Source organism: Balaenoptera physalus (genome assembly GCF_965194825.1).
Source record: "Balaenoptera physalus genome assembly, chromosome: 19".
In the NCBI taxonomy this organism is placed as follows: domain Eukaryota; kingdom Metazoa; phylum Chordata; class Mammalia; order Artiodactyla; family Balaenopteridae; genus Balaenoptera; species Balaenoptera physalus.
The window spans coordinates 68,123,115-68,142,690 of NC_138900.1; the positions used below are offsets into that span (position 1 = coordinate 68,123,115).

General features: G+C 59.5%; 2 protein-coding genes across 17 annotated transcripts in view; one reads left to right on the forward strand and one right to left on the reverse strand.

Moving 5' to 3' along the window:
* On the reverse strand, positions 1-12,529 carry VPS9D1 (VPS9 domain containing 1). Of its 13 annotated transcripts, none has more exons than XR_014256918.1 (17): positions 12,399-12,529; positions 11,043-11,118; positions 9,984-10,034; positions 9,564-9,656; positions 8,930-9,092; positions 7,497-7,689; positions 7,360-7,422; positions 6,928-6,980; positions 6,737-6,824; positions 6,534-6,619; positions 5,620-6,128; positions 4,411-4,540; positions 4,014-4,222; positions 3,668-3,917; positions 2,310-2,414; positions 1,504-2,023; positions 1-774 (listed from the first exon to the last, which is right to left on the reverse strand). XR_014256918.1 is itself a non-coding variant. In XM_082438477.1 (16 exons), the coding sequence occupies exons 1-16, from the start codon at positions 12,495-12,497 to the stop codon at positions 1,930-1,932; spliced, it is 2,016 nt and encodes a 671-aa protein (XP_082294603.1). In that variant the 5' UTR covers positions 12,498-12,529; the 3' UTR covers positions 1,202-1,929. The 13 variants fall into 13 exon arrangements, 11 of the variants coding, with proteins under 11 accessions (XP_082294603.1, XP_082294611.1, XP_082294607.1 ...); XR_014256919.1 differs by lacking the exon at positions 1-774 and adding an exon at positions 1,202-1,258; XM_082438477.1 differs by lacking the exon at positions 1-774 and having other exon boundaries at positions 1,202-2,023; positions 3,668-3,752; positions 7,497-7,608.
* The window catches only part of ZNF276 (zinc finger protein 276), a gene marked incomplete at its 5' end in the record, with an annotated part of 15,667 nt that continues 8,586 nt past the window's right edge, over positions 12,496-19,576 (forward strand). For 3 of the 4 annotated variants that reach the window (XR_014256920.1, XR_014256921.1, XM_082438487.1), the window contains 4 exons: positions 12,496-12,742; positions 13,035-13,556; positions 18,027-18,330; positions 18,723-19,169. Coding sequence is in view for 2 of the 4 variants with exons in the window: in XM_082438487.1 (XP_082294613.1) it covers positions 12,496-12,742; positions 13,035-13,556; positions 18,027-18,330; positions 18,723-19,169 (1,520 nt within the window). Of the gene's footprint in view, positions 12,743-13,034; positions 13,557-18,026; positions 18,331-18,589; positions 18,631-18,722; positions 19,170-19,576 lie in introns of those variants that run through there. The other variant, XM_082438488.1, reaches the window with a different exon arrangement.

Below are 19,576 nucleotides of genomic sequence, written 5' to 3' on the forward strand. Positions count from 1 at the left end.
GTCTGTCTTGTAAGTGTTTTAATTTGCATTTCTTGATTTTTAAAATGACTTTAAACACCTCTTCTTATGCTGATGAGCTTTTTAAAGTTCTTCTTCTGAAGACAGCCTGTTCACAGCCTTTGCTATTTTCCTGACTGGGGCTCCTGCCTTTTTCTTGTTGATCTGCAGGATTTTCTGTGTGAAGAATCCATCACTCACCCGTCTTACGGAAGGCTGTAGGCTGGGAGAGGCTGAAGGACTGGCCCAGAGTCAGCAGCAGGAAGGCCGTCCGATCAGCACCTCCAGAGAGCTCCCCAAAGCCAGCAGGAGCGCCCACGGTCAGGCTTCGCTCCACCGTCCACCTGCTCTATGAAAGGGGGCTTAAAATCCCATCCTTGAGACCGCCAAGGCCTGGAGCAGGTGGGTCAGCCTCCCCAGGCTTCATGGCTGGCTGGGCCTTGTGTCCAGGGCTGGGGGGCTTCCTCTGGAGAGGGCAGGGACTCAGGGACTGAGAGCTTTGAGGGCAGGGCAGGGTGAGCAGGCGGGTGCCCGCCTGTCGTTCCTGGGGTGCTGGTGGGCAGGGGACCCCTGCCCACAAAGGCTCCCGAAAGAGGCAGCTGCCCCCGGAACTTGGGTTGGCCTGCCCTTGGGGTCACGTCCCCGGCCCCCTCTGGCCTCCGGAGTCAACCTGCTGGGCTCGAAGCGAGCTCTGCCACCGGGAGGTGTGGCCTGGAGAAGGCGTTTCCCCTTCCGTGCCTCACTTTCCTCACGAGGTTCCCGCACAGCCTTGGGACACTGCGTGCACAGAACACACAGTCAGGTCCAGCTGAGTCTTCCCCAGAGACCCCCACGCTGCTCCCACACCACTTTCTGCCATGGTGGCAGGTGCTGCCTGAGGCTGGGGCCGGGCCACCTGCATGTGTTCCCCACCTGGAGAGCAACATGACTCCTGGGAACCCTTCGGGAGGAGTGGTCCAGGCTCAGGTCCTGCCCAGTGATGACCTCTGACCCTGCCAACCTGCTAGGCCCCCCAGAGTGTGTCCAGTGCTAGAAGGAGCAGCCCCACGGATCCCACTTCTGGGCAGAGGTCTGGGAGGCGGGCTGGGCTTGGCGATGGCCCCAGGGGCCTCTGGGACCGTCTGGCTCTGGCTGGTTGGCTGGGAGTGGCTGTGCTGCCCAGGCCTCCGCCTCGCCAGTGGGATGGGGAGCAGGTGAGCCGCGCTGACGGAGACACCAGTGACCTCTTTATTTCCAGCTGGGTCATTGGTTGCCCAGGGGCCTGTAACAGTCAGGGTGGGCAGGTGGTGGGGCTACAGGCAGGCGCCGACCCTTGGGTTCACACCGACCCCGAAGGGGCTGAGTGGGAGTGGGGATTTGCCAGGGGTCTCAGGATGTCCATGCCCATTGCCAAGGGTGGGAGTGTGGCTCAGAGCTCCCACACATGGGCAGGTGCCCTGGGGACACCTGGATCTCCAGGACAGAGTGGTCAGTGACCAATAAATAAATAGCACAGTCTAAACCCACCTGGGCCCCAGGCCTCTTGTGGGGTGACAGGCTCTCTCCTCGACTCAGACAAGAACCTGGCTCAGGGAGCTCTGCGTGTCACGGGGGATGGGAAGGGAGAGAAGCAGACCTGCCCTCGGTCAGGCCCACGGCCCCCCTGTCCTTGGGCTGGCGGGGCCTGCGGGGCATCAGTGGACTGAGCCGTCGGACTGTGCAGGCCCCAGGGGAGCCCAGTTTCCCTGCACGAGGCCTCTCACAGGTGGGGACAGGAAAGAGAAGGGCCTGGTTCCTGGGAGCTGACTCGGGTCAGCCCCATCCTATCAGGAGCAGAGGGGGCCTCCTTGAGCCCTAGGGGCTGATGTCAGGCGGGGGCGAGAGCCCCACCTCGGCCAGCCCACCGCCCCATGCAGGTGCCTCCGGGCCAGTCTTTGGCCAGCCCGTCCTCTGCTACTTGCCCAGGGCCCGCCGGGGCAGCAGCTCCACATAGCTCAGGGCGCTCTGCAGTGACGTCAGGCAGTAGCCCTCCTCTCCGATCAGGTACCTGCACGGAGGCGGCACAAGCACCTGTCACTGGAGGGATGCAAGGAAACCCCGACGTTCTGGAAGGGGCACCTGCCCTTGCGGGGCAGAACCTGGATGCTGAGGTCCCATGGGCTGTCAGGGCACTGGGCTGGGGGACGGCCCACTCCCCAGGCAGACGCTGCTCAGGGGATGGCCCCCTGGCTCCTCTGGGCGGCGTGCTGGGTGAGGGGCAGGGAGAGGGGCCGTGGGCCCCATGCATGGGTGGGAGCACGAGCTCAGCCCCCACACTGGCCCGAGGCTCCCACCTCTCGTGGATGAACTCCTCCAGGGCTGCACACTCCGACACCAGCTGGGGGAGGCCACTCCTCAGCGCCACAAAGGACAGGATGGGCAGCAGGTCGTCGGCGCCACTGTTGGGGAGACGCAGAGCCGGCCAGGAGGCTCCAGGGACCGGGGGCGCTGCTCAATCCCCACAGCCCTGAAGCCTCCCAGCTTGGTCCCTGGAGCAGCCTTGGGCTTGCTGGATGCTGTCCCTGTGCCCCTCCTGCCCGCCAGCCTCAGGGGGCTGGGGGTGGGCTTGGGTCAGCGTGACAAGAGACCACCTGGGAGCGCCGTGGCCATCCTGAACGGGGACCCTGTGCCGCAGAGCCCAGGGCTGGACCAGGGAGGCCCCACAGTGAAGCTCTCCCGTGAGCTTGCCCGAGCCCGGGGATGGGATGACAGAGAGGACAGCCCATGTCCCAGGCAGTCTGCTCACTCCTGGGGTCAGGGTCACTCACGTGCCACTCCAGGTACCCCAGACCCTCCGCAAGAGGCACCTAAGTGAGCAAGGGAGGCCCTGGGGGATGCTCAAAACCCTGGCGAAGGGCCCACGGGCCAGTACTCTGAGCGAGGAGCACAGAGGCAGACTGGTTTGAACCTGATGACCAACCAGGGACTCCTGCCCCCACCTCCCTGGGTGCCACACACCTGCAGGGACACACAGCACCCCCCCCGCTCCTCGGATGTCCTGAGGAGAGAGCTAGCGTGGGGTTGCAGCTGGGACTCGGAAACACTTTCAGTCCTGGGGCCCTTTCACCTGCTGCAACTTTTTCGGAGACCAGATGGTAAAATAGTGATGGTGGCCGGTGAGAGCCAGGTGGGTCCCCCGGCCTGACCCCGCCGCCCACCCAGCCGGCTGCAAGGACAGGTGCTTTCAAGGTGACCCCGGTCTCTGGCATAGGGTGAGGGTTCACCAGCCCCAGGTGGGCGCCAGGGCCAGGGAAGGAGGCTGCTGGCTACAGGCCGGTCCAGGTGAGATAAGGCAGGACCCAGGTGGGGAAGACCCCTGACCGCCTCAGGAGGCTGGGGCAGGGACGGTGCAGGAACCCCAGGCTGGGGCTCAGCACAGGACCAGGGCGGCTTCCCCAAGTGTGCGCCTGAGGGGGGCCCACGCCACCGGGTTAGCAAGGGGCTGGACGGCGTCGTCAGCACGGTTGGAGCCCAGGATCTTTGGTGGAAATGGGCCGCACTCTCCCCAAGGAGAAGCAGGGCCAGGCGCCGGGCGGGAACCCGAGGTCCCAGTGCCGGGGCCTGGGTGGAAAGGTTCCCGCTCCCCTGGCCTCTGAAGGCAGCCCCTCCCGCGCCCGGTCCCCACCACAGTCCGCGGCCTCCTGGGACTCACATGGCGGCGATGCCCGGCTGGGGCGCAGCCTCGCGAGCCCGGTGGTAGTCCTCCGCGCAGGCACAGATGACCCGCAGGGCCCGCACTGCGTCGCAAAAGCCAGGCTTCGGGTGAGGGGGTGGGGATCGCGTCCCGGTACGGCCCCGGGCACTGCCCCACCCCCATCGCGTGCAGGGCTGGGCAGAGCCTGCACAATCACCACTCATGTCCCACGGGACACACCCCCACCGGACAGGAGGAGGGCCTGCCGCTGAGGAGTGAAGGCGCAGACTCCAGCCGCCCTCTGGGGCGGGACTCTGATCTGACCCCCTTCTCCCTTTACTCCAACCAAACCGTCCCCCCTCACCAATGCACTCCAGCTTCTTCTGGGGGCAGCTCTCCAGGACCAGCAGCCCTAGCTCCTGGGCGGCGGCACAGTAGGGGTAGGCGCCGGCTGCCGTGGCCTCGGGGTCCCGGGGGAGGAGCTTGGTGGGGACGCCGACGGCCGCCGGGGGCGCGTTCCCGTACAGCTCCATGCTCCTGCTCAGGGCGGCCTCCCGCAGGCGGTGAACGCTCCTGGGGCAGAGAGAGGCCAGGCTCAGCGGCCCAGGGCCCCTCCCGGGAGGGGACAGGGGCGGGACTGGGGAAAGCCGGCCACGCCCCGAACCGTGGGAGGGTGGGCGTGGCACCGCCTGCACACGCGCAACACCTGAGGAGGCCTGGAAGGAAGGCAGCTCAGGGATGCACACGCGGCGGGGCCGTACCTGTACACGGCCAGCAGCAGGGGCCACAGCGGGGAGAAGAAGGGCTCCTCGATGCAGGCCAGGCAGCGGTCTTTGGAGGCGGCCGTGTTCAGGCCTTCAAAAGCCAGGAGGGTCAGCGAGAGCAGCCTGTCTGCCGGGAGCAGAGCCGGTACAGCGGCACTGTGGGGACAGCTGGGACCTCCAGCCCCGCTGGCAGCCCCTGGAGGCCTCTCCCACCCGCAGCCAACCTGGGGTGCCCAGGAAGGGTCCCCACCTGCCTGCTCCTCCCCGCCGCCCCAGAGCCAGCCTTGGGATGGGCAGAGCCACAGGTAGCTTCCCGGCTCAGCTGGAGGGGCTCTGCCTGGCCCTGCCTACCCCCACTTCAAACGCTGCGGCCCAGGTCGGTGCAGGGAGTCGGGGCCCTCATCCCTAGGGGTCACAGGGTCATATGCAGCTCCCCCAGGGGGCCAAGGAGACAAGCCTGGGAGGGAGGGCATAAGACAGCTTCTTTCTGAAAAGGGTCTGTACCCCAAACTGTGGCACCCAGAGGAACTTCAGAAGCATATCTGAAGACAAGAAATCTGAGGCCCAGGGAGATGAAGGAACCCGCCCCCCACCGGGGAGGAGGGGGTACTCACCCAGAGTCTCTCAGACAACACGGGCCCCTGACTGCGAGGCCTCTCTCGCTGCTTCTTAGGAAACCCTGACAGCCTTCCTCCTTGGAAGGGACGTGAAGTCCCCTGCCACCCTGGGTCCCTTACGGAACCCACACACTCTTCTCAAAATGGAAAAAGCTAAGAAGATGAGCCGCCACCAGGCCGCACACAGCTAGAGCCCTGGGTTTGGAAGGGCGGGGGTCGGACCTAACGGGGCAGCTAGGACCACCTGGCAGCCAGAGGCTCTGACGGCAGACCCTCCCCCAAACACAAGAGTGAAACGGACACGGCTGTTCTTCCCGTGTGGCCCCGTGAGGAGACAGCCAGGGATGGAGGGAGACCCTGGCCACTGCCGGCCCCAGCAGCTCTCTGGGGCAGGGTGTGTGCCTCTCTATTAAACTGGACGCGTGGCCCCAGGGGAGGGCTCTGCAGAGCAGGGCCGGCCTGGATGCCACCCAGAGGAAGCCTCCGCCGGACCGGGCCCATCCCTGGCCTGTGACAAGCTTTCCGAGGGTGCGGGCTTCAGACAGAGCAGTTCCCCCACCGCCCACCCGGCCCGCGCCGCGGGCCTCACCGATGGCGTCGTGTATGTCCTGCACGGTGCCCTTCAGCTGCTCCAGCAACGGCTCCTTCCTTAGCCCTGGGGGCTGGGGCTCAGGCCGCCCCCCAGGGCCCCGGCCCCTCCTCTCAGGAGTAGCCAAGAACTGTTCCAGGTCCCCGAAGGAGCTGTCCTTGCCCGGCAGGTCAGATGAAGTGTCCGCCAGGGGTGAGGGAGGCCCCGCGGGGCTGCCGTCTGCCCCTCTGTCCGGGTTGCCGGGGTTGGGTGGGGGGATGGAGGCGCTGGCGGAGGTGCCGTCTGTGGGCCTTGGGGCTGGGCTGGGCTCCGGGGGGGAGGGCATGCAGTAGAGGCTCTGAGAGGGTCGGAGCCGCCGGCTTCCAGGAGCCAGCAGCCCGTCGGCGTCGGGGGGCAGGGAACGGCAGCCCAGGGCCGAGGCGGCGCCCCTGCTCACGATGGGGTACAGCGCCCGGTACACCGCGCACTGGAGCTTCTTCAGGAGCTGCGAGATGGGGTGGTCGGGGACGCTGTGAGTGGGGGGAGAGGCAGCGTGTGAGGGCAGCCCCGTCGGGCTGGGGCTGCAGTCCCCTCGCTGGGTGACCCGGGGAGCTGAGAAGGCCCGCCGACCCTGCGAGGCCCTTACCCGACCCCCACCCAACGGCCACGTGGCCCCGCCGTGAGGGATTTCAGGGAAGGGACGCACGGACTATTCCTCGTGGCTGAATGTTGCAGGTAAGGCCTGTCCCACCCTTCTGAGAAGCCAAAAGGCCATTCGCGGACAGGCGGCCCCGGGGTCACAGGCGGGGGCCTCCGAGAGAGCCAGCGTGGCCTGCTGCCCGTGCGGTCACCCCAGACCGCCTTGCTCCTCTCTCCTTCTTAATCCTTTCCTCCGCCATCAGCCTGCAGCCGGGGGAGGGGCTGACGGCCGGTACCTGAGCAGGTGGGAAACCAGGCTGGTCACCAGGGACAGGTCCCCTGGGCTTCTCTTGAGCTTGGCCTTCCAGCGCTTTGGCCAGTCCTGCAGGACAGTAGACCTTGGGGGAAGAGCCCGCGGGAAGCCCCTCCTCCCAAGCCAAGGCCACGCCCAGGGGCCCAGGCCTCCCTGCGGACGCCCCGCCCCGCCCCGCGCACTCACGTGGTCTTGCTCGTACTCGAGGATGGCGGCGTAGAGGGCTCGCTGCTCCCGGTCCTCGGGGGTCAGGGCAACCTGGCTGCAGAACCTCCTGGGAGAAAGGACAGGTCTGGGGGCCTCAGGGCTGGACAGGCGGGCGCGGGAGTCCCCACCTGGCCCCCCCAGGAGTCCCGGGACCGAAGGCGGAGACGCACCTGTTGGCGGCCTCCTGGAGCCGCAGCCGGCGCTCCTCCATCTTCCTCTGCAGCTGGGGCGGCAGAGTCAAGCCCCTTCTGACGCGGCGTGCACGAACCCCCCGGCGTCCCAGCGCCCTGCCGGACACGGGGCCCTTTGGGATGGGTGGGAGGAGGGGCTGGGCCAGAGGACAGGCCCGCTCAGGGAGGGAAGGCAAGTCCTAGTCGACCTGAGGGGTGGAGAGGAGTCTGTGGGTGCTGGGAGGGGCAGGGTGGCCTGTGTAAAGGCCGGGAGGCGAGAGGAAGCGGGGCTGGGCAGGAACCACCCCCTGAGGACAAGTGTCTCCGAAACTGGAAGAACTCTGTTTCCACACCTGAACCCTGGCATCTTTACTTCCCTGCCCCCTCCCTCAGCTGAAGCCTCTGCACACTAAGGATGGACGGAAAGGATACTGTCTTCTCCCGGGCTTTAGCGATCACCAGGTTCTCCATCATCTGCCGCTGCAGGGACAGGGTCTAGGACGGGAAGGATGGAATAAGGCCTACTCCCCCCACCGCCCTCACTCCAGACCCTCCTGGGCTCCGCTCACCAGGGATGTCTTCTGCATGGCCTGGCTGGGGTCCAGACGGGCCATCCGGGCCTCATAGGCAGCCTTCAGCTTCTGATTCTGCAGGGACGCCTCCTCCAGGGGTGTCAACTCCCTGGAATGGTGACAAGCTGCTGTCCAGGCTCCAGGAAGCCCAGGAACGCTCTGGTCACCTGAGGTCCCTTCCTGACCCTGCCTTGAGACCAGAAGGTGAGGAGGTGGTGATGGGGGCAGGCAGGAATGTAAAGGAGGGAGGAGGTCTGGGGTGGGCGGGAGACACCTGCCTCCCTGAAACATGGCCCTACTGCCTGGATCCCAGACCTTTATGCACACCAGTCACATGTGTTTCTTAACAGCATGAAACTCTTTGAAGGCACCATGTGAGCCAAACAGCGAGATTAGTTTGCAACCCATGAAAGCGGGGTGGGGGTGGGGGGGTGTCTCACAGCTACTCTGTAACAGCCACCAACAGCCCCCTCACCATCAAAACGTCTGGTCCCACGTCTTCCTGCTTTCATGGGTGGGAGGAGGTAAGTCATGGGGACACGAGACTATCCTGGGACGGAAGTCTGGTGCCTGGCCCTGCCCCAGAACTGCACATGCAGAGACAGGGTGTAGCTGTGGCTCAAGGCCTGGCAGCAGCAGCAGGAAGAGCCCATCCTCTTGCTTATCCTGCTGGGATTCTGGCATCTTTGTCTCAGTGTCTTTCACCAGTTCTAGAAAATTGCTTTTATCTCTTCAAATAATGCTCCTCTCCCATTTTCTTTCTCATCTTTCTTTGGAATTCCAATAACCCGTTAGACCTTCTATGTGTTTTTGTGTGTGTGAGCCATTCAGGGTATTTTTTAACCTTTTATCCAACGCTCTAATTCTGTCTTTAGCTGTGTCTACTCTGCTCTTTTAAACTTGTCCCCTTCTTTTTGTGTGCATGTGTGTATGTTTACAGGAGAATATAATATGTTGTCGTTGTTTCTGATTAGTGTTTAAAAATAATTTCAGTATTTTTAATTTTGTTTCTACTTGGTTCTTATTTGACCCCTATTATAAATTCTATTTGACCCCTATTATAAGTCAGATTTTATAGCTTCTTGTTCCCTGCAGGTATTTTCAAACTTGCTTTTTATTTCTCTAAATACAGAAAGCGTGATTGTATTATAATGTGTCCCATAACTCTATCTGAAGACTTTGAAGGTCTGTTTCTGCTACCTATCTCTCGTTTACAGTTTCTTGATTCTTTCTGTGCTTCGTTATCTTTGACTATGTACCACTCATTTTATGAAAGTTGAAGGTGCTTTGCTCCAGAGACAGTTTGCATTTGTTTCTGCCAGGCACCAGGTATTTCCATTCTGGGATCCCTTTTGACTAAATCCACCATGGTTAGCTCACTTTGCCTCCAAACCCAGGCTTAGCCCACCTTCCGTTCTGACCCATCTTACTTCTTAGAGCTTTGTGACTCTACAACCTGAAGCTTCTGGAAGATCTCAGGCGGCAGAAATGGAGAGAGCTTCCCTCCCTCATCTGAGTATACCCGGCGGTGTCGGCTGGTAGGAGAGGGGACGGGAGCAGCCACAGGCATGGCTGGCCTCAGGCATGTTTTCCCTGTAAGACATATGTAGCCAAGGGTCTGCACAGGGGCCTGACATTCCACAAAGGAGATACAGACTTGGGACTTCCCTGGTGGCTCAGTGGTTAAGAATCCGCCTGCCAATGCAGGGGACAAGGGTTTGAGCCCTGGTCCGGGAAGATCCCATGTGCTGTGGAGCAACTAAACCCGTGTGCCACAACTACCGAGCCTGCGCTCTAGAGCCCGCGAGCCACAACTACTGAGCCTGCGTGCCTAGAGTCTGTGCTCCGCAACGAAGAGAAGCCACTGCAATGAGAAGCCTGCGCACTGCAACAAAGAATAGCCCCCGCTCACTGCAACTAGAGAAAGTCCGCGCACAGCAACGAAGACCCAACGCGGCCAAAAAATAAATTAATTAATTTAAAAAAAAAAAAAAAAAAAAAAAAAGGAGATGCAGACTTGGGGGGGTGGTGATGTCCTAAGAAAGCTTTCTGCCGGACACCCACCAAGTTTGGCAGCTGTCGACTGGGCCCTCTCCAGACACTGCTCAGCCAGCTTCAGCATCTTCGAGGTGTCAGGGGTCACAGTTTCCCCAGCTTCTGGGGAGCAAGCGACAAGAAAGGTGGTCACCATCACCTCTACCGCTAATCAGATTCTTGCTGGGATAGAAACAAAGGTGAGCCCACTCCCTCCTCATCTCTGACCATCTGCCTTGGGTTTACCTCCTGGCCCTGTGTGTGGCTGTCCTGTCCTCTCACCTGGACCATCAGAGCCTTCTCTATAACTAACTGGGCCTTCTCTCCTCACTGACGGCTTCACTTTACTTACAGAGCTCCTCCCCCAGGTGGGCCCTGCAGTCAGCACGGCTGTTTCACAGAGACAGTTTCAAAACCCATCTCCCGCCCTCTGGCTGTGTCCAAGCTCACCCCTGGTGCGGCTGGAGGACTTCTGTTCTGCACTCCCTCTGGGAATCGCTCCTGTCAGCAAACTCAGGGTGTGGGAGCTGCCACCTGACACTCTGCCCTGGACCCCAGCAGCCCGGCTCCTGATCCACCCCTGCTCCCTTCACGGCCGGACCTGCACCACACCCTTGTTCAGCCACGTTACTCCCAGTGCAGTGGCCCTCACCCACTCAGTCCTGCCCTTCTCTCAGGTCTCTCCTCTAGGACGTCCCCTCGCGGCTGCTCCCACCGTGCCCTCCTCCCAGTGCCCGGAGCTCTGCTGAGCTCCCTGGCTCCCCAGGGTGGAGACTCCCACCTCTCCCTGACTGCTGTCGGGCTGCTGGACACCTCGAGCAGAATGTGCTCCTGACGGAGGCCTCAATTCTTCCCTCACGTCTGCTCCTGCCGCCTCCTGCACCGCCTCCTGTACTCACTGGCCCTCCACCCCCCACTCCGGGCAGCTCACCGTCCCCTTGGAATGTCTGGTGAGGCCCATCTTTAGAGAACATGCCCCAAGCCCTTCGCTCCTTCCACCTGAGGCAGTCCCACCACTGCTGTCCTCACTGTGGAAGCCTCCTGGAGGATCTGCTCCCATGCCGGCCTCTCCCCACAAAGCCTCCACGAGCTTCGCCTCGTGCCAGAACAACCCCAGGTCCATCCCAAGGACCTGCCAGCCCCAACTGCACCTTCCCCTCTCCAGCCTGCCTACCCTTCTTGTATCTGGCACCCACTCTCACCTCAGGGCCTTTGCAACGCCCTCTGCTGGGACGCTGCCCCCAGTCCTCCACCATCGTGCAGCTCACTCCTCCCTGGACTGGGGTTCAGTGTCCAGTCTTTGGTCATGTCCCAGCCCATCTCCATCCCCTCAGTCACAGCAGCCGTCCCTTCCTGCTCCCTGTCACGCTCATGCTTACTGAGTGCTCAGCCGCCCACCTTCTACTAATGGCCCGGCAGGTAAGACACAGGACACCCCCAGGCCTGGGGCCCTGGGACCCATCAAAGGCTTAGCTGTCCACAGTCTGCCCGGCCTGGGAGGAGCTGTACCTTTGGAGGTCTCCACTTCTTCTAGCAGCACCTGGGAGATGTAGTGGACGCTCCTCAGGTATTCTGTATATGCCTCCTGTGCCCAGGGAAGAGAAATGGCAGCGGTCAGGCCAGTAGAGGCGCATAATTCCATCATGCCTGCTCAGTGCCCTTGTGGAAACACAGGAACAGTGGTGCCTGCTTATCTGTGAGATACACCTGCAGTGGCCAAGCGGGTTCACTGGTAACTGCTCTGCTGGGGCATGGAGAGTACCCCTCTGCTCTAGACTTGAAGCTGGCATCACGGCCTTTCTCTCCAGCACAGGAAGGAACGGAGGTTCTCTGTCAGTGGGCCAGGGTAAGGAGCCTTGGCAGGTGCTGCCATTCTCCACTCTATGCAACAAGTTCTCTTCCTGTGTAACTCAGGGGCCATTCACTCAGTGGCTTTAAAAAAATATTTCCTGGGAGGTGAATCAGGGAGTGTGTTGTAAATCTCAGAATCACTTTCTGACTCGGATTCTGGGAAACCCTTTCCCGAACCCCAGAGTAAGTACTCCCTGGGCACGCAGCAGTCTGACACTAGAATGTCAGTATTTTCAAGAGGGTGATCGTACCGTCCTGTTCAGGGCTCCCTGACAGAGCTCAGGGCGTTTGGAACCATAGCATGGTGCTTTGCTTTTTGTTTGTTTTGCTGCATCCCCGTTCTCAAATTACCCACCTTTAAGTCTACACCTCAGATAAGGATAAAATGGGTTCCGGGAAGGATTTCTGACTTGTGGGGGCATTTGCTGCCCTAGGATCCCGACTTGGGGAAGGCAGCGGATGGAAGACCGGAATGCCTTTCGGAGGCACCCGCGGCCTCCTCCCCTCCTTGGGCGGCCCGGTGTGACTCAGCCGGCTTTTCCACGCGGTCGCCACCCTTAGGATTAACACTCGTTCTTGGAGACAAGCCACACCCCTCCCCCGCCGGCATTTCCTTCCAAACAAGCTCTGAAGGCGACTGGAAAGCCGCAGCTAACCTCTTATGGATACCGTCCCCTTCGGGAATCTGACTAAAGCTACAGGGCCCGCCCCCAAACTATACAAACACACGGGATTGTCTGCCAGATACACTTTGGAAGGCTGCTTCACGGACCCTCCTGAGTCCCCTTCACAAATGAAAACACCTCGGCTCATATTCCCGACTTGCTGAACAGACGGGAAAACTGAGGGCAGGAGCCGGCGGGAGCTGTCCAAGGTCACGGCCGAAGCCCGAGCCCGCGCCCCGGAGCCTTCGGAGAGGCCTGGAGGCGCCCACCCCGCAGCCCCGCCCTCGCCCACGCCCACCGGGCTGGCCGCGGGTCGGCGACCGCCCCCGCCTCGCCCCGCCCGCCTCACCCGGGGCCGGTTGCCGGTGTCCAGCTCGATGGCCCCGTTGGCCAGCTTCATGGCGCATTGAAGCGGTTTCACCGCGCCGTCCCCGACCGCAGCGGCCATGGCGCCGGCGGGGGAGGCGGTGGCGGCCGAGGGGCGGGGCGGTTGGCCCGGATACCGGAACGCGGCGTGCGCGGCCGCGGGTGCCGCCCGAGCCCCGGACCGCCGGAAAAGGCGGTACCGGCGTGCGGCCACTTCCGGCAGCCCCGCCCCCCGACACGCGGCGCCCTCCGCTCCTGGAGCTGAAGGGGCGGAGGTGGGGGTGACGGAGCTCTCAAATACTCTCCTCCCGCAGTTGCCACGACAGTGTAAGTGCAACTACCGATGCCATCATTCCTTGTCGGTGACAGGGCAACCGCGTACGCCCCGCCCCTTTCCCTCCTCATGCCGTGCTGCCCCGCCCTCCTCACTCCGCCCCTCCCCTCCGCAGTCCCCTCCTCCCCTCATCGCCCCGCCCCTCCTCGCTACGCTTCTCCCCTCCCCTCCTCCCTTTCCTCGCCACTCCCCTCCCGCTGTCAATCCGTCCAATCCCTGTTTCCTCACCCTCCTCGCCCCCATCACTGGCCCCGCCCCTCCCTCATCGCCCCGCCCCGCTTCCAGTGAGTCCCGCGGAGCCGAACGGCGGGGTCGAACTGAATGAGCGAGCACAGTCCAACCTAGCGGACGAGAGGCTCCGGGCGGAGCAACACCTAGCCCTGCCTCTTGGCCCGGCTAGCCGAGCAGGGCCGAGCGGGGCCGAGCGGGGCCGAGCGGGGCCGAGTGGGGCCGAGCGAGGAGGAACGGGGCGGAGCGCCGGGCCGAGCAGGGCCGGGCGGGGCCGGGCGGAGCCGAGCGGAGCCGAGCGGGGCCGAACGGAATCGGACGGGGCGGAGCGCCGGGGCCGAGCTCAAGCCGCCGCCACAGCGATGAAGCGGGACCGGCTCGGGCGCTTCCTGTCGCCCGGGGTGTCCGGGCAGCGCGGGAGCTCCGGTGGCGGCAGCTGTGGCCGTGGCCGGGCCCGGGGCCGCCCCTCCCGCAGCGGTCCCGACGTGGCCGAGGCGGCGGCTTTGGTGGCTGCGCGGCTGGGCTGGGGCCCGACGCGGGCCTGCGCGGACGCGGGCGAGGACGGCGCCGACGAGGCAGGTGGGTCCTGCCGTCCGGGCTCGAGGGGCGGCGGGCGGGGGCCCCCCGTGACCGCCGAGTGCCCCCGCGACCCCCCAGGCTCCCGGTGACTACCCAGCCCCCCGTGGCCACCCGTCTCTCCGCGACCACCCGGCCCCCGGGGAGCACCGGCCCCCCGTGACTCCCCGGCCCCCCGCGACCACCCGCTCGCCCCCGCGCCCCGCGACAGCCCGGCCCAGGGTGCCTTGGCTCCTCAGAAAGCGGACTAGGCCTCCCCGCCTGGAGGGGGTGAGGCGGTCTCCGCGGCGGACGCCGCAGCTGCTCTGGGTGATGTTTCGCAAGACAGCTGTCCTTTCGGCGCCCACTCTGAGCTCACTGAGTAATTAGTGCTCAAGTCTTGCCGTCTGTCGGGCAGGCCTGAGTTTCAGTCGTGGTTTTGCCCTGTGCTCTTTGGATAATGGCTTAAACTGGTCTGGGCCTTAGCTTCCTCTTCGTTAAAACAGAACTAAGAGGGTTAAGTGTAGGAGTGCCGGGGCCCCCTCCTGGCAGGCGGTATGGGCGTTAATATGCACTTTGCCTTCGTGTAATGCTTTTGCCCCCTCGAGAAGGACTTCACGCTTCTCTCATGTAGTCCTCCCCCGGGGCAGAGAGGGAGGTGGCATCGTCTACACTTGCAGACAGGAGACCCCCGGAGAAGCAGAGCATGGGCGCGGCTCTTTCAGTTCTGGTCGCAGGAGGGTGATGTGAAGAGGAATGAAGTTTCCAGCTTAGTTTATGAAGTTCCATAGCTGTGGAGGCATTTATTTATTTACTCAAACTTTCTTTTTTATTATTATTTTTTGGGGGGGGGAGTTTTTTGAGGTATAATTGGCACATAACATGATATTGGTTTCAGGTGTACTAGGTAACATCCATCACCCCTTGTAGTTAGAAGTTGTTTTCCCTTCTAAGTTCTCTAAGATGAGAACTTTTAGGATCTACTTTTAAGATCTCAGCAATTTTCAAATATACAACGCAGTATTATACTGAAGTATCTGTAGTTACCATACTGTATAGCACATTGCCAGGACTTATAACTGGAAGTTGGTACCTTCTGACCACTTCATGCATTTCACTCACCACCCCACTCCCCTTCTCTGGCAACCACTAATGTGTTTTCTGTAACTATTAGTTCAGGATTTTTCTTTTTTTAGATTCCACGTATTAGTAAGATCATATGGTATTCATCTTCCTCCATCTGACTTACTTCACTTAGTGTAATGCCATTAAGGTCCATCCATGTTGTTGGAAATGGCAGAATTTTCTCACTTTTTCATGGCTGAGTAAATATTCCGTTGTGTATATGTACCACAGTTTCTTTAAACATTCACCCATTGGTGGACACTTCGGTTGTTCCCATACCTTGGCTATTATAAATAATGCTGCAGTGAGTATAGGGCTGCATATATCTTTTCAAGTTAGTGTTTTCATTTCCTTAGGATAAACACCCGGCAGTGGAATTGCTGGACCGTGTAGTAGTTCTGTTTTTAATTTTTTGAGGAACCTCTATACTGTTTCCATAGTGGCTGCACCAATTTACATTCCCATCAACAGTGCGCAAGGGTTCCCTTTTCTCCACACCCTCACCAACACTTGTTATTACTTGACTTTTTGGTGATGGCCATTCTGACAGGTGGGAGTGATATCTCATTGTGGTTTTAATTTGCATTTCCCTGATGATTAGTGATGTTGAGCACCTTTCCACGCACCTGTTGGTTATCTGTATGCCTTCTTTGGAAAGAGGTCTCTTCAGATCCTTTGCTCATTTTTAAAATCAGATTATTTGTGCTCTTATTATAGTGTTGTATGAGTTTTTCACATATTTTGATTATTAACCCCTTATCAGATACATGATTGCCAAACTTTTTTTTGTATTCAGTAGGTTGCCTTTTCATTTTGTTGATGGTTTCCTTTGCTGTGCAGAAACTTTTTAGTTTGACGTAGTCCCATTTGTTTATTTTTGCTTTTGTTGCCTTTGCTTTTGGTGTCAATCCAAAAAATCATCTCCAAGACCCATGTCAAGGAGCTTACCTTTATGTTTTCTTCTATGAAGGAGTTTTATGCTTTCAGGTCTTTCAAATCTGTAATACATTTGAGTTTATTTTGAGTATGATATAAGGTGGTGGTCTAGTTTCATTCTTTTGCATATGGCTCTCCAGTTTTCCCAGCACCATTTTTTTTTAAATTTTATTTTTTTATACAGCAGGTTTTTATTAGTTATCCATTGTATACATATTAGTGTATATATGTCAATCCCAATCTCCCAATCCCAACACCATTTATTGAAGAGACTGTCCTTTCCCCATTGTATATCTTGGCTCATTTGTTGTAAACTAATTGGCTCTGTATGCATGAATTTATTTCTGGGTTCTCTATTCTGTTTTATTAGGTTACATGTCTATTTTTATGCTAACACTGTACTGTTTTGATTACTGTAGTTTTGTAGTATAGTTTGAAATCATGCCTCCGTGATCATGCCTCCATATAGTTTGAAATGACGCCTCCAGCTTTGTTCTTGTTTCTCAGGATTGCTTTGGCTATTCATGGTTTTTTTTTTTTTTGGTTCCATATAAATTTTAAGATTGTTGTATTTTTGTGAAAAGTACCAGTGGGATTTTGATAGGGGTTGCTTTAAATTTGTAGATGGCTTTGGGGAGTGTAAACATTTTAGCAATATTAATTCTTCCAACCCACGAGGATGGACTATCTTTGTATTTATTTGTGTTTTCAGTTTCTTTCTTCAGTGTCTTATAGTTGTCAGTGTACAGGTCTTTCACCTCCTTGGTTAAATTTATTCCTAATGATTTTATTCTTTTTGACACAATTATAAATCTGGTTGTTTTAATTTTTAATAGTGTGTTAGTATTTAGAAGTCAGCCAATTTTTGTATATTGATTTTGTACTCTACAACTTCACTGACTTTGTTTATTCTAACAGTTTTTTTGGTGGAGTCTTACAGAGTTTTCTATATATAATATCATGTGCAAATAGAGGTTGTTTTACTTCTTTCTTTATGATTTGGGTGGTTTTTATTTTTCTTGCCTAACTGCTCTGGCCAGGACTTCCAGTACTATGTTGAATAAAAATGGTGAGAGTGGGCATCCTTGCTTTGTTCCTGGTCTTAGAGGAAAGCTTTTAGCTCTTCACCATTGAGTATGATGTTATCTCTGGGCTTGTCATATATGGCTTTTATTATGTTGTGGTACACTGTCTGTACACAATTTATTGAGGTTTTTATCGTGAATGGATTTGAATTTTGTGAAACATTTTTTCTGCATTTATTGATATGATTGTATGATTTTTATTTTTTATTTTGTTAATGTGTGTCACATGGATTGATTTGGGGAGGTTGAGCCAGCCTTGCATCCCTGGAATAAATCCCAACTGATCATTGTGCATGATCTTTTATTTACTTATTTATTTATTTATTTATTTTATTTATATATTTTTTTGTTGCATCGGGCCTTGGTTGTGGCACGCGGGATCTTTCGTTGTGGCGCATGGACTTCTCTCTAGTTGTGGCACGCAGGCTCCAGAGTGCATGGACTCTGTAGTTGTGGCACGTGGGCTTCAGAGCGTGTGGGCTCTGTAGTTGTGGCGCCAGGCTCAGTAGTTGTGGTGTGTGGGCTTAGTTGCCCCGTGGCATGTGGGATCTTAGTTCCCCAACCAGGGATCGAACCCATGTGCCCTGCATTGGAAGGCAGATTCTTAACCACTGGACCAGCAGGGAAGTCTCCATGATCTTTTAAATTAATTGTTGAATTCAGTTTGCTGTTATTTTGTTGAAGATTTTTACATCTACATTCATTAGGAATATTGGCCTGTAATTTTCTTTTCTTGTTGTGTCCTTGTCTGGTTTTAGTATCAGAGTAATACTGGCCTTGTTGGGCTTCCCTGGTGGCACAGTGGTTAAGAATCTGCCTGCCAATGCAGGGGACACAGGTTCGAGCCCTGGTCCGGGAAGATCCCACAAGCTGCGGAGCAACTCAGCCCATGTGCCACAACTACTGAGCCTGCGCTCTAGAGCCTGCAAGCCACAACTACTAAGGCCACGTGCCACAATTTCCGAAGCCCGTGTGCCTAGAGCCCGCGCACCGCAACGAAGAGCAGCCCCGGCTCGCTGCAACTAGAGAAAGCCCGTGCACAGCAACGAAGACCCAACGGAGCCAAAAAAAAACCCCAAAAAACTGGCCTTGTTTTGGAGGCATTTAGAATTCTTTGAAAGGTTTTCTAGCCCAGAAGGCCCTCCACTGGCCATTCTCCCCAAAGGCTGTGTATTCGCCTGGGAGACCGGAGCCAGAGGCTTGCCTTTGGCCCAGACCTGCGCCTGTGTTTAAGGGGCATGTCTGGGTAGGCCCCGCTCCAGGAGCTGGGAGGCTGGCAGAGTGTGGGCCTCACCTCCCCTGGGAGCTGTCTTGCATGCCTGACTTCATGTTTCCTGTGCTTGCCCAGGAACGGCCCGGGCCCTGGCCATGGGGCACTGTCGCCTCTGTCACGGGAAGTTCTCCTCCCGGAGTCTCCGCAGCATCTCTGGCAGGGCGCCTGGGGAGAGCTCAGAAAGGCCGCCCCCTGGGGACCGTGTTTTTGTCCGGGACTTCCAGCGCCTCCTGGGGGTGGCCGTCCACCAGGACCCGGCTCTGTCCCAGTTTGTCTGCAAGAACTGCCACGCCCAGTTCTACCAGTGCCACGGCCTCCTCACGTCTTTCCTGCAGAGGGTCAACGTCCCCCCCACGGGCCGCCGGAAGCCTTGCGCAAAGTAGGCGCCCTCTCTTGTTCGCTGGGGGCGTGCAGGAGACCCCGCGAGCGGGGCCGCGTGGGCACAGGGCGGCCCGGGTGGGAGCCTCCGCACGGGGAGCCCATCGTGCCGGGTGAGGCGGACGCTCGTGAGCACCAGCGCGACGGGTGTGTGGGCAGGGGGGCCCGGCGGGCGGCCTTGGAGGAGAGGGCTCAGACTGCCCGCGGAGCAGCCGCGGGGCCCACTCCTGCTCTCAGTGGGCGGCACTGCTCCTTTGCAGGGTCCAGCCTCGGACGGGGGCGGAGGAGGGAGCGTGTGTGGGTGAGTGCACCCCCGGGGTGGGGCGTGGGGTGGGCGGGGTGGGAGGTGCGCGTGCTGACCGGCCACGGCCTGGCGTCTCTGCCTCTCCTCAGTGGACCTGATCGCTTCGAGCCCCCAGGGCCTGCGCGGCTTGGTGGGGTGGGTGCACGGACACGCGGCCGGCTGCGGGGCCCTGCCCAGCCTCCAGAGGACCCTGTCCTCCGAGTACTGTGGCATCGTCCGGGCCGTGTGGGGCTGCGACCGAGGGCACGACTACACCATGGACGCCGACTCCAGCTGCGGGGCCCTCTTGCTGGATGGCGCCTTGGGCGTCAGGCGGACGTGGGACAAGGATTCGGCCCCGGGGCTCCCCCGGCATCGGGGGTCCAGCCCCAGCGGGGCTGCCCCTCAGAGCTCCCAGGGCAGAGCGACTGCGGCCGGGGCCGAGACCGAGACGCTGCCCAGCACGGACACAGCCCGGCCTCCTTCAGATGGCGACCCGGTGGGGCCTGGGCCGGGCCCCCCGCCTCAGCCAAGCCTCCCCCACAGCGGGGCCCCAGGTAGGAGGCACCTCTGGGCTGTCTGACCAGGATTCCTAGTCCTGGGCCAGGCAGAGCCCTCGACAGGAAGCGTGTGTTGGGGCGGTGGCTGCGGTGTCGTGCGCGGAGGGGCCGGGGTGATGCCGGGGGCCGCCTCAGCGCCGCCTCACGGCCGTCTGACAACAGGGAGGGGCCAAGGACCCTGTTCCAGCGCTTTCTGTGAAGGCACCCTCGTCTGCCCTCCAGGCTTCCTCTAAGCCTGCGTGGGCCCAGGGCACGGAGGGTGGAAGAGGATGGGGGCCTCGTGGGGCACGACGGCGGTTGGTGTCTGAGGCTCTCCTGAGCCAGCTGCAGGTCACTCCCTGGGCCTCAGCCAGCGCCCGGTGGGACCAGTGTGGACGGGCTGCTCTGGGCCGGCCCCTTGTTCG